This window comes from Narcine bancroftii, chromosome 4 (assembly GCF_036971445.1).
Source record: "Narcine bancroftii isolate sNarBan1 chromosome 4, sNarBan1.hap1, whole genome shotgun sequence".
Classification (NCBI taxonomy): domain Eukaryota; kingdom Metazoa; phylum Chordata; class Chondrichthyes; order Torpediniformes; family Narcinidae; genus Narcine; species Narcine bancroftii.
In genome coordinates, this window is record NC_091472.1 from 240,612,869 (window position 1) to 240,627,189 (window position 14,321).

At 40.2% G+C, this 14,321-nt stretch overlaps 1 protein-coding gene across 3 annotated transcripts in view; it reads left to right on the forward strand.

The window, feature by feature from the left end:
* The window catches only part of LOC138761771 (diacylglycerol kinase beta), a 618,073-nt gene that overhangs the window by 205,294 nt on the left and 398,458 nt on the right, over positions 1–14,321 (forward strand). For 2 of the 3 annotated variants that reach the window (XM_069934483.1, XM_069934480.1), the window contains exon 5: positions 12,851–12,913. The exons of the other annotated variant lie outside the window; for it this stretch is intronic. In XM_069934483.1, the coding sequence (XP_069790584.1) occupies positions 12,851–12,913 (63 nt within the window). The remainder of the gene's footprint in view (positions 1–12,850; positions 12,914–14,321) is intronic. 3 annotated transcript variants of the gene reach the window in all.

The window sequence follows — 14,321 nt, forward strand, 5'->3', positions numbered from 1 at the left end:
TTCTGGAATCCATTTACGAAAAAAATTCATAGGATCTTGACCTTTCAAAATCCTCTGGAAGTCCAACTATCTTTACTTTATTCCTCCGACTTTGATTTTCCAAAGAATCAATTTTTTGTATAAACGTATTCTTTTACATATCCCACCCAGATACTGATTCTTCCACTTGATCCATTCATTCTTCCATATCCTTGCATCTTTCGTGTACTTCATCCACTGCAATCAAGCATTTATTAAGATCTTCTTTCATAGCTGTAATTTCTCCACGTTAATCTGAAATTTTACTTTTCACATCCACAAATTGTTCATCAACATTATGAAAACCAGTGGTTATACAAGTAATAATATTTTATTCTGTTTTGTTAACTCCTCAAACATTGTAACCACATCAGGTCCAGGGGAAGGATTAGAAGTAGGTGAAGTAACAGATTTAAAAGGAGAAGCCATTTTTGTAGTTCTTGGTCTACCCTCCATTGCTTCAGCAGCCATCAATAATAACGCTTGATCTTCTTCGTCCAAATATTCAATTTGTTCTTCTTCCTCATCTTCAGGTGCCAGAATATACTCTCTGGTCGCCACGCTGTGCGTTTGAACCCTATCCAACATCAGGCTGACTTCTTCAGCTTGACTTAGAGCAGGTTCCTCTGCAGCCTGAAATTGATCCAGGACTTCATGGAAATGTGACGTTGGGCACATGCTCATAGGGCCCATTGCGCAGTAGCGGGCGCTCGCAGGCACATCGGCACAAACTAAAGCGCTACTTGCATCGCTACCTCGCCTGCTGCCCTGTGCTATCCCGCCCGACTCACCCCTCCCCCCAGCTACACTGACGGTGCTGCTTCCATGGGTGTCCTAGCTGATGTCACTGCCATCTTTGGTTGATCGAATCCCCAGAGACAGCGATCTTCTATCAAATTGATCCAAGGACATCCTCTGCGGCTTAGGTTCCATACCTAATTGATCCTGGTGCTTCTCCTGGTCAGTAGGCCTAGATTTTTCACTATTTCCAACAACTTTAATAACTAATTTTTTCTGCTTCTGACCTTTTCCTTTCTTCATTTCTTGCAGCCCCAACACTTAATAATACGTTTAATGAACTTTTTAACTTTTGAACAGTTTATATAACTCAGGTATTAATCAATCCTTCCAGGGAGAGACAGAATTTGCGTCTTGGTTCTACGCCATCTTGCCACCCCTCCCCCACCCCGAACCTAACTTCATTAAGGTGACATTGAAGACCTGACATTTGTCTCTTACTAGGTCTGCATAGCTTTTTCATCACGTGACTTGAAAAATTAGAGATGATACTGTTTTTAAAACCACTGTTAAGCTGCTTGTTCATTTTCCACCTGCCCTTGTCGATCAACCTAGCAATTCACCCTCAGGGACTGCAGTGTCAAACAGAGAAAGTAGCAGTATGTGAAGATAACAATGGAGTTCCAAAGTTTGGTTCCAGCAACTTCAAATTAATGTCTTAAAAAATACCTTCATCCTTCTTTTGTATTGTCAAGATGACTGTCAAGAACAAAGGTTCAATCAAAACTTTTCCAGAACCACCGAGTTCAGTAATTTTCAATGACAGTACTTTATTATAGCTGTGGATGCTTGTACCTAAACCTTTTTGAAGTGATAAATTTGAAAATTAATGCTTTGGATTGATATGTATTGATGATGAGATCTTGAGTAGCAGGGTGTAATTTTACATTTTAAAGATGGACAGTTATAAATGTTCAAAAGATAGTTAAAAATGGATGCGATAATGGTAGATCCGAAACATAAAATGAGCAACAGTATTGCATTTGACAACAAGCATTGGCTGGTTCACATCTGATGCTTCATTTGCAGATACCATTTTCTGAAATTATTCTTGCATCTGATTTTGATTTTGTGATAGCTAAGGGATGAGTACACTGTATTTTGAATCACCCCAATCCCATTCAGTAAGATGATGGCTGTCTTCAGAAGGAGAGCCACTCCAGCACTAATGGCTGAATTTCAAAAAGAATGTGTCAGAATTGAATAGCCTCATCAACCCTTTGATGAATGAATTCTAAAGATTCACTTTCTTCGCCTCTTTGTCTCAAATTGCGTTCTCATGAAGCTGTCCTCTTGCTTTTATGCATGACAGTGATGGAAAATATCAGCTCAGCAGTGAGCCCTTAAGACCCAATTATAATGAAATCAGCCCTCGAGCTGAGGCCCAGTTTGTTTCAGGTTTCTTTACATCGCTGTTAATCTTCTGTGGTCCTAATACCTATCATTTTGTGCCTCACATAGTTGCCCAACAAGTGCATTTCTTTCACTGTAGCTTCTAATGCATTCTTACCTTCTCTCTTCCCCCCTCTCTTTACCCTCTATCTCCCTTGTTCCTCCTCGAGTTCTGCTCCCCTACCCCCCTCCCTCCCTCCCACCCCCCCAATTTGTGAGGAACTGAAGACGACATAGTCAGATTAATGAGAGCTTGATCAACAGTAAAACCATGATAATATCAGTGATGGATGGCAACAAGTTATTTGCAGCCATTTGGCTTTTCGCCATTTATCTTGATTTGTCCTTGACTTTTTTTTGTTTTTACCTTTTTACTTACCTAGTTCAAACCTCCTACAGTTTCTGATATGCTGCTCTTACATTGCCTGCCAATCAAAGTAAACAGATTTATGTGAAATAAGGCACTGACAGCCTAGTAGATTTATAGTTTGGGTGTTTCAGATATATTTGTAGCATGTCAAGCAGCCATTTCAGAGTTCTAGATTAAAGGATGATAGTTATCATGGGATGCAATAACTCTTTAAGGTGTCCTTGGAGAAGTCTTACAGTAGTGAGCCCCACAAGTTTTGCTGTATCACCAGTTGGAAAATTGTTTTATTGTAGTCTTTGAGGTAACAAGCAACAATGCACTGGAAGAGATCTAAAGGGAGACAAGTATGAGTACATCTTTGCATAAAATCATTTGGCAAAGAGTTCCAGTCAATTCCTGAAAGTATTGATTCTCTGAGTCATTTCTGTCTAGAGCAAACTATTTAAATACACAGTGGATATGATTTCAATGTTAGGCACTTTCAGGTGGCCAAAATACTCCTATCGTCTGTCAGAGGTGCACTCCAAGAGGAATAATCGCCGGAGCATTGAAGTCCCCTTAGGCATCTGAATGCAGCTGCCTGAAAGTGACTGCTAAAGGGATGACAATCAGCTGGCGAGTGCCTGACAGGCCCCTCCCCGCTGCCCCTGCCTCCCGGCTGGAGTGGCCGGCGCCCCGGCCCCGACGTCCCTAAGCGACAGGAGCCGGAGTGTGCTCTGAGGCGCCTCTCCTGCAGCTGTCCTTTTCAGGTTGACAGTGCAGCCCTTTCAGGGCTGCCCCCTGAATGACCATTTCACAGGTCTGCATCCACTTCTTCAGGTGCATTCTTGACGGAGAAATGCACCTGAAAGCGGCTATAGTCTTTAAAAGGGAACATGATAAATTACTGGGCAAATTTGGAGATTGCTAGTCAGGATTTTGTTAGCATGAAAATTTTTGCTTTATTGCCCAAAGGAAATGGATGAATTTCCCAGATATTTTCCAATATTGGCTTTAGGTCTTGGGTTCCTTTTTTGGGAGACTTCCAGGACATTGTTGGTGGATACATAGTGTACCTTGTCTAAAGGGTTCAAAGTTGCCAGCCTACAGGTTAATTTCCAGTTATTTTCCTATGCTTCTAAGTGTTATTAGAGCAATATAAACTGTTTGTTGTAAAGTCACACATCTATTTTGTTAATTTCAATGTGTTTTCTGATTATGTGCTCACAATGATGTTCACATCTCTGAGATGTCCCCTTTCAGCCCACAAAAGGTCGTTTGTCTTCTCCCCAATTCAGTTTGAAAGAATTTCTGAAGCTTCATTGATTCATATGTTTTGGGAGTGCCCCAATTTAGGAAAAATTTGGAGAAAATATTTTCCAAACTTTATCAACAATATTTAAGATCAAAATGGCCTTTAATTGTTTTGTTTTGTTTCATTTTCCTCGCGAACCAGATTTACCTCTGTCTGCATCCCAAGAGAAAGTTTTAGCTTTTATCATGTTGATAGCCAGAAGAGCAATTTTAATGTAATAGAAAGACCACTCTTCACCTACTCATACACGGTAGTTGCATGATGTTATGTCCTATTTAAGTTTGGAGAAAATTAGATAAACATTAAAAGAGAGAAAGTTTCAATTTGACAAGATATGGGGCCCATTCATGGACTAATTGGAAGAGTTAAGTCTGGATGCTCCAGATATTCTCTGTCTAGTGTCTGAAGGTCACTATTCAATCCATATCTTTAAAAGTTTTACAAGTTAACCTTGATTAGAAGAAAGGGTTAGATTAGAATTATTTTCAGGTTTTTTTTTAATTATTTATTTCAGCTCAACTTTGAACTATCCACAATGTTTCTTTGACCTTTGGATGCACAAGGCTTGACTAGTCTATTCAGGCTTGTCATTGTCTCCACAATATTAAAATCATTAAGGCAACCATTGAAGTTGAAAACTGCCCCATAGCTCTTGGTAGTTGACTTACTATAACAGGGATACAGGGCACATAAGAACCAAAATGTGCGTACTTGTTTAACAGTTCATGCGTGAGACTTTGTTTGGCAATGCACAGTGGGTTTGTGTATTGAGTGGGTTTGGTGCATGTGTGAGAGTTAAGCGCCCTAACGATATTGAATTTGCGCCCTTAATTATTGTGCATGCACCAAGCGAACCCCAATAAGCAAACTGCACATGTACCAACTGAAGACTTGGATGCGTACAGGAATCAAGATGGCTTCACCCACCCTAAGACCCGGAACACTGACTAACAAGGTAAGTATGCACATTTTGGCTCTTGCATTCCCTGTATCCCTGTTATAGTTTGTCAAATAAAACGAACTGTAAATTTTATATTTTTTCTTTATATTTTTGTAACAAATTTTCAGTCATATATGTGAATGGACATAAGTCGCAAGTTGGGAAATACCTGTACAGAGATATTTATTTTAAAACTTTCCTGCTTATTTAACTTGTAAGACTTCTCCAAAGATACCTTAGGGTTACTGCATACCACAACACCTCCCTTCCAGACAGACTGAACATCTAAGCACAGTTTGATGAGATGAACAGGTTGATGTCAAGAAAGTTCTGTCTCCCTTTGATGAATGGGCCCCTTGCATCACCATGGCTGAGGCGAGGATAACCCTATCCAAGGTGAACCCACACAAGGCTGCAGGACCATACAACATTCCTGGTTATGTACTGAAGGACTTTGCAGACCAACTAATGGAGGTCTACCACCTAGTGGCATTGACCTCCACCTTTATGAAATGCTTCAAGTGTCTGGTGATGAAATGTATCAAAGCACATCTCCTAGAGACTCTGGACCCATTTCAATTCACTTACAGACAGAACTGATGTCCCTCCACTCCATCCTGACCCCACCTGGAGAACAATGCCTCATATGCCAGACTGCTGTTCATTGACTTCAGCTCAGTGTTTAATACAATCATACCCCCGGAGCTGGTGGAGAAGCTGTCCTCCCTGGGACTCAACACCCCTCTCTGTAACTGGATTCAGACTTCCTAATGGAAAGACCACAGTCTGTCCAGTTTGACAGCAGAACACCAAGCACCATCACACTGGCGCATTTCAGGGCTGTGTGCTCAGCAAGCTTCTGTTCACATTACTGATCCATGACTGCCATGCCAGATGGAGCTGCAAATGGCTCAACAGTGGTTGGCCTCATCAACAACAATGATGAATCGCACGACAGAGAGAGGTGGAATGATGTGGGAATGACAGTCTAAATCTCAAAGTGGACAAGACGAAGGAGATCATTGTGTGCTTCAGGAAGATCAGGGATGATCACCCTCCACTTCACATTAATAGCTCAGTCGTAGAGAAAATAGAGAGCACCAAGTTTCTTAAGAAGTGACCTATCCTGGACACACAACATACCTTCACTTGTCAGGAAGGCGCAACAGTGACTGCACTTCTTAGTAGGCTGAGATAGCAAGGCTACTGGCCACAATTCTATCAATTTTCTACATCAGTTGTATCGAGAGGCATCCTGGCCAGTGGCTTTACAGTCTGGAACAGTTGCTGGTAGAGCACTGAATTGGATGTCAATCCATAGGTCCATAAAAGCTACAGAGAGGATCACTGCAGTCTCCCTCCTCCATCCCCCATTGATTTGATTTACTGAGATCGTTGCTTAAAGAGGGCTCATAAAATCGCCACACTGTGCACAGCATCTTCCAGCTACTCATGTCACAAAGAGAGATACAGAAGTATTCCAGCCAGAAATACTAGGCTAAGGAACAGATTCTTCCCATGAGTAGTGAGGTGACTGAATGACTGCTAAACTGCTAAAACAACTCTGAGACTCCACTGTTTATTAACATTATTAATTTGAAATATGTGTATTCATGTTCTGTACTTGTCTGTATGTGCGTTTGCATTATTTTGCACTGTGGACTGACGAACGCTGTTTTGTCGAGTATGAGCAAATGTCCTTAATCACACATTATATTGCTGTATGACCTTTTTAGGAACAAGACCAGATATATTAAGGCAAATGATCATCCAATCTTCTGTAAGCTTTCTTTAACATTCACAGAAGCTGATCATTATAACCTTGCCCCATTGCTTCTTGACTTGTGCAAGAATGATAGAAATAGTTACAGGAATACTTGTGCATAAAATGTGGTTTGCAGTAGCGCAATCCATCCTTTTGTCCTGTCAGAGCAGTCTATGATTAGTGAATGAAGGGGAGACTCAAGAGTGCAATAGCCATTGGAAAGAAACTGTTCTTGAATCTAGAGCTGCTGAATTTCAGGCAACTGTTCCTTTTGCCCAAAGGTAGAAGTGAGAAGAGGTTGTGATCAAGTTGTTGGGGGTCCATTCTGATGTTCCTCACATAGATGATGGGAGGTCGGAGCCTGTGATGGACCTGATTCTGTTTACTATAATCTGCAGCTTTCTGTGTCCTTGGACAGTCAAATTGCCAAGCCAGGCTGTGATGCAATCAGTCAGTGTACTTCCCACAGTGCGCCTGTAGATAGAGTATTTGACGACAGGCCTCTTCTCCTCAGACTCATTAGGAAATTGAGGTGTCGGTGTGCTTCTTCTTGACTGCCTTAATGTGCTGGCTCAAGGAAAATACAAAGATTCTGACTCCCTCCAACTTCTCCTAAATGCAGATGAGTCCATGGTCCCTCTGTCTCGACTATCTGAACTCAATAATCCACTCCTCTGGGGGCATAAAGGACACCATGAAATAGAATGCATTGAAAGAGCTTTTGCTGCAGTTTCAGGCTTTTGTTTTGGAGAGTACATGAGAGGAAAAAAAAACTCTGGAGCTTTCCTCAAGATGTGTTATTGAACAGACTATCAAGGATTCATTGGTGTGTCATCTGCTCCTCTCTCTCAATGGACCTGTCAGTCAGCAATACTGGCTCAAGCAAAAGTTGGGATCCAAAATTTTCCATCTAAAATACAGCAGGTCAGGCTTTGCATGGCCCAATTATTTAACTTTGATGACCAAAAACTCTCTGGCTTAAGAGCTATCAATAATGTGGATGACATCTGAAAGCATGGTTGGAGTGAGAAATGCATTGATGAAAATATAGCAGCCTAACTCTCCATCTCTCTTGAAATGTAGAAAAGAGAAAAAGAACTGGTTGAATTATTCGCTCCTTTTACACTTGCGTCCTACTAAATCGACCATTCAGTGCCCCAGGATAGGAATGGTGCTTTCACTGCTCACACTTGAGCTCTCCTAACTGGGACACTGCACGTGTTCATGCTTGCAAGAAGCCGACCCCGGGGTTAGGACTGTTCTCCCTTCTACTAGTGATGTTATAACGCATCGACCGATGGTGGACCTGCCCTAAAATCTGATCAATGTCATGATCTTCTATTTTAACAAAATTAATCATGCCTAATTATAACATAATTAAGGTTTATGCACAGCACAGTGTGAGCTCTTCATCCCCTGTTGTTGTTGTTGTGCCGACCTATACAAACCTTTATAAGGGACCATGGGAAAGTGCTAGCAATAAATAGCAAGAGCGGACAATTTTTTAAACTGTGTGGGAAAGATAGTAGCGCTTTCGCACACAATTTATAAAGACCATGGGAAAAAGCAATAGTGGACCTGCCCTCCCAGAATTCCATGTGGCAGAGCAGGGGCTGTATGCATGGCTGCATGCACGGAGCACTCTTGGAGGGGGTTTCTCTGCTGCATAGTATTCTGGGAAGTCAGGTCCACCATTGCTTTTTCCTCATGGTCTTTATAAATTCTGCGCTATAGCACTACCAACTTTCCCATGCTGAATAAAAATTGTCCACTATTGCTATTTATTGTGAGCACTTTCCTCTCTCTCCTGCTGCAAAGTTTATACCTTCATTTTAATCTCTTCTTTCTTCACATTCCTGCACTCACAAAATTTGGTTCATTTTTGTCCCAGAATCAGTTGCCCGCACTTGCCTGATTGCAATGCTGGCGTCTGCAGGCTGGGGATTGCACTAGGGGGGGGGCGAGGCTGTCAGTCCCCGGTGTGAGTAATAATGCTCTTAATTATAAATGTTGTATTTTTATTTTATAAGTATACATTTGAAGTGATCCTTGAGAATGACAGCCTGTTAAAAAACAACTAGGTAGTGTGGTTTAAACAAATGGATGAATAAGTAGAGAATGTGGGTCCTCTGAATATGGTTAAGCATGAGAAATTTTCTTGACTTTTTATGTTCAACATGCTTTTTCTGGATTTGCAACTGAAATAAAATTTATTGAACTTTGAATTGGATTATTTATTGTCTGGGATGATCTTTTCCCATTCCATGTGGAATGAAAGTCATCTTAAATAGAATTTACTTTATACACGGAGTGGTTTGTGGAAGAGATAATCAAAATAATTTTTAATGATTTAATATTAGTGAAGACAAAACTCAATAATGTCCTCTTTTAGTATTTATTGTGACAATAAATAGTCATCACTGTAACCCAGAGATGTGATGTTATTGGAATTTATTTGGGAAGTGCATAAATTGATTGCATTGCACATGTCTTGAATGTTTATGTAGAAAAAGCAATGCAGCCAATTGATGATAGAAAGCAGTCATTATTTTTCAATTGTAAAGCTATTTTAGAACTTGAAAGAGGGCTGTAGCAGTGCATTAGTTGTCCTGTGTGATATACCCGTTGTTTCTCATGTCAATGGACATGGCATAAAGCATCATGTATGTACTGTTTAATTCTCATATGCCAAGTTGTCTGTATAGTTGAGATTCATGAGCCGACTCGCAATGTAATTTGAAGATGGAACTTGTACAATATTTTTATTTAATCAAAAATACTGATTAAACACTCAAATACTCTTGAAATAGAGTCAGTTTAGTGGAAGTGTTGATTTGCATTATGCTTCATGCTAGTGGATTTGTGTTCATTTTTGGGTGAATAACATTTTACTATGATGAATATTTTGAGTAAGTAACGAAAACAACAAAGGTTGAAAACACTCGGATGGTCAAGCAGCATCCATGATAAAAGGAACAGTTGATCTTTCCAATCAGAAGAGAGGACAGTAGTGGCAAAGGAGGGAGGGGAGGGATATGTAGAACAAAGTGAACATCTCTGGGAGGGTAAGAATAAATGAGTTTGTGTAGCAGTTAAAATTCAATTATGTTTTGATATTTGAGTAATGTTTTGCAAATCGCAGTCCAGACTGTCTGCAAATAAAAGGCAGGAATGATCATTTCTAATACAGAGATAAGGAAGGCGCCTTTTTTAAAGTTGGATAATTCAGCATGGTCAGTTGTAGTGTTGTTTTCAAGCTTGCATTGGTCCTCTTTGTAGCAATGCCAAGGAAAGTCAGGTCAAAGTTGGGCAGGAGACTCTAAATGCTGTAATCTGGAGTTACGAGATGGGGATAGGTACCAGGTGGTTCTCCCACCTGACTCTACCTGCCTTTTTCCCTACTTTTCTTCTACACCTAGTGGTTCCCATGATCTTCTCCTATATCTGATTCTAGCAAGTGTTCCTGATTATTTTCCTCCACAGCTGTCTGCAGGGCCAATCTCCCCTCCCTCACGTGGCTCCATCTCCCTGTCATCCTTACTCCTCCGTGATCTACCTGTTTCACCCCTCTAGCCCCCACAGACTGGCTGATTTCCTTCAGCAAATTGTTTTATGCTCCAGGCCAGAGGGAGGTTAGCGGGGTGAATTAAAGTGGCAGACAAGTGGATGCGCAGAGACGCTCCTGCAGATAATGCAGGTGAACTGTGAAGTGATCACCCAATCTGTGTTCTCCAATGTAGAGCAGATCACATTGTGATAACTGACAAGTCGCGTTGCAGTGAGTAACTGATAAGTTTTTAAAGCAGGATTTGTGCAAATGGGGTTGAAATTTAATTTCTTTCCTAATTATTGATCCTAATACAGTGCACCCACTGTCTTAAAAGTGATGAGTGAACTGTGGCAGTCTACTTCCTGGAGTTTGCTAGATATTTTTGAATTGTGCATTGTCTTGTCTACCGAGATACAGTGCAAAGCTCTGTTTAGCTTATTAACCAGGCAAGCTAACTTGTGCTTAAGTGCACCAGTAGTGCAATAACAAAACAAAAGTGTGGGGTGCAATGTTACAATAAGTCAGAGTGCAGGGTACCAGCTATGTGCTGCTTAACGTCTGTTCGGGCAATGTCTGACTGCGCATACATCTATGGTCCCAAAATTATTCAGTTACTGTGAGCAAGTCTGCAGCAATTTAAAAAGAGTGATGGCTAGCTAGAGGAAATTGCATATACCCACACTGATCCCACTGCCCCGCGCTCTCCTCACAGCCCAGTGCTGGTCCCCACACTGATCCCACTGCCTCTCTGTCTCCCCACAGCCCCGTGTTGATCCACACACTGATCCCACTGCCCTGCTTTCTCACCACAGCCCCATGTCAGTCCCCCCCACTGATCCCTACTTAGAAATAAAAAGTTTACAGGCAAACTACTGTATCCCATGTAGCTTTGCTAAGTATATCATGTGATGTGGACATTGTGCGAACACCACATAACGCCCAATTTCACAGAACGTATCATGGACATTAAGCAGTGCATACCTGTATAGTGTTACAAAGAATAGGGTGCAGAGAGAAATAGAGTTAAACAGTGCACGGGTATCATTTTTTCAACGAGAGGTCCAGTGGGGTATAAGAAGTCTTTTAATAGTTTAGCAGCTTTCCTGAGACAGATTTTGACTGAGTCAATGGAGGCAAAGAGTTAATACCGTCTGGATGAAGAAATATATTTGTGTATGCGTGAATTTAAAGTACAAAATTCTGTACATACTGACTGTGACTGTTTAAGAGAAATAATATTTAAATGTCTATCTCAATGGTTCACAACCTTTTTCTACTCACATACCACTTTAAGTAATTCCTATGCCATAAATGCTTTGTTAATACTAAGGGATTGCGTAAGGTGATATGTGAGTGGAAAGGTGTTACAAGATCAAACCAGCAACCACAAAGAAGGCATATCACACAGGGGTAAAGATGAACAATTACTTTATTAACAAAAATTCACCTTCAAACTTTAATTCAAAATCCCCCCCTTTTATAACAATGCCCACTGGTTACTATGCAAATCTCCATAACAGTGTAAAACTAATAAATTTCCCAGCCTAAATGTAACATATGAAATTAAAGTCTAAGTTATATTTCCAACCAGCCCACAGAAAAACTTAGACATAAGACTAACAAAACTTTGATCTCAACCGAAGCAAAGATCATAAACAAAATTCAGTTTGTTTGGTAAACTGAAGCCAAAAGATCTTTGTGTGTGAGAGAGAGAGAGAGAGAGAGAGTACAAAATTCGAAGTGGTCTTCTTGTGTTGCTTGCAGAGAGAGGAACAGTGGCTTGGTCCGGATCCTTCTGGCTGCCTTCGGAACGTTCATCCCTTTTAAAATGCCCAATATTCTAAACTGTCTTCCAGACAATGACTCTTGTTTTGGGCCTTCTTCCACTCCACAGCAACCCCAGTGGTGGTTTATCTTCCAAATCCAGAAATTTTTAGATTATTTTCTGCACATGCCCAGTCCGTCTCCCACCCTATCAGCAGTCCACCTTCACTTTGGCTCTCTAAGGCAAACTGTCACTTTCCAACACAAAACCACACAACATAGGCCAATGCACAACACAGAACTCTGTAATAGAAGGGAAGGTTGAGAATCACTGCTCTAGACCCAATTGTTACTGAAATATTTTGCTTGAGAAAAATTGTCATTGGCCCATTTCCTATAGAGTTATGAAACCATGCACATAATGAGCCAATTAGGTACAATTAAAACAGTGGTTTTCAAACTTTTTCTTTCCACCCACATAGCACCTTAAGCAATTCCTTACTAATCACAGAGCACTTATGCCATAGGGATTACTTGAAGTGGTATGTGAGTGGAAAGAAAAAGGTTGAGAACCACTGGTCTATCTAGTTCTGTGGCAGTATCTCAAAATCAGTTTATATTGTCAGTGTCATTAGACAAGAGATCGGGCTCAAAATTTCTATCCACTTGAAAAGCTATACTAGTATTTGAGCCTTTTTATTGCAGTAGTTAATTTTATTCATTTAAGTTAAAATTAAGGAATTATGCTATATTTCAGATTTTTGTACAAAATATTGTTCACTGCAATTTGGTAGTCCTGATTATCACAAAAATGTGATTTAATTTGTTACAACATAATGCTGTAACTTGCTATTCTTTCGTATTCTCTTTTAAAAAAAAGATTTAATAAATAATCAATTGAATAAATTCTGCAGTATCTGGTGATTAAATGAAATTGCTTTTAATATTGTTTATTATAGAATCAAAAACTCTAGATTCTGGCATCTCCTTCCAGACAGAAGTAGCATGTGCTCCTATTACAGGTACATCATGCATCCTTCCTTCTTTTAAACCTATGTGCATGTTGGCTTGTACCATATCCTAGATTTGCCTCCATTTGTACTGTAAATGCATAGAATTTTACAACCTGTATTTTGCATGTCATCGATCATTTCAAAATGTTGCTGCAAGTAAACATCTGCCAGAACATGCCTTTGTTTTGTTTTCCCTTCACTTACTTCCCTAGTTGCCATCTCAACCACTGTTCAGAGTAATTCTCTGAAACTGAGCCTGACTGCTCATAACCTTCGCTTTCATAGCCTGAGAAAAGTGTTACACTTTCGATTTCATTTCCTGCTCTCTGACATTGTTCAACTTGGTCCATGTCAGCTCATTTTGTTGCTGAAGTCCTCATTCAGGTTGCTGTTAACTCTAGCCTTGTATATTCCAGTGCAATCGTAGCTGTCCGTCCTTATATGAAGCATGTTAAATAGTTCCATCAAAATGCTGCTACCAGTGCCATGTCCATTTCGCCCATTGCCACTGTTTAGTAGCACACCATGGCTCATGGTTAAAGGGTACCTCAGATTTTTGATTCTTGTTATTGATTTTTAAAAATTCCTCTGTCATCTTGTGCCTCCGTGTCTTTGTCACATCCTCTAACTGACACCAATGTGATTTATCATTGCTCCAGTAATTCTGATCATTGCAGCATCCGTGAAGTTCATTGCTCCTCAATTAGCATCTGGGTCTCCAGCTGCCATCCCTAATCTCAATAAATGTTCTCCCTAGATCTGTGTCCCTGCAACTTTCTTCCTCGAGGTCCCTCCTCAAAATCTCTCCTTTACCCAGACTTTTTGATCAGCTACCCAAAAGTGCCCTGCTGAAGATGCTATTGCTATGACAAAGACTTAATCCAAATGTGGGTTCTTATTTACTGATTTGGAGTAGTGTATAAATTACCGCTGTCTATAATTGTCAGTCTCTCATAAGTAATTTTGAAATAATGAACATTTATATTATTGATGAGTAACCCAGATACCTCCATTGCTTTAAGGTTTAATTTCAGAGAGGAACTTGTGGTCACCACATAATGAGTTTGTTGTAGAATTGGATCTCAAACACCAGTCTGGCTTTGTTCAACTTTACAAAATTATAAATAACGTCATGCATTTAAAATGTTGCATGATATTAATAGTATTGTAGAATGATCTTGCAAACATATTCAGCTTTTGATTAAGCCTACAGAAATAATCTCAATTTAAGAAGACAGAGCTGAGTAGTTATTAATTGAGAGGACAATCTTTCCCATTTCAGTATTTTCCTGTGCATCTCACTGTGTTGAGCTAAACTGCCCTGGCCATTATTTATTTCTCTTGCATAACAAAAACAGATTATCTACATCTATTACCATGTTTTGAACAAATTACCAGTGCGTTTCTTAAATGACAG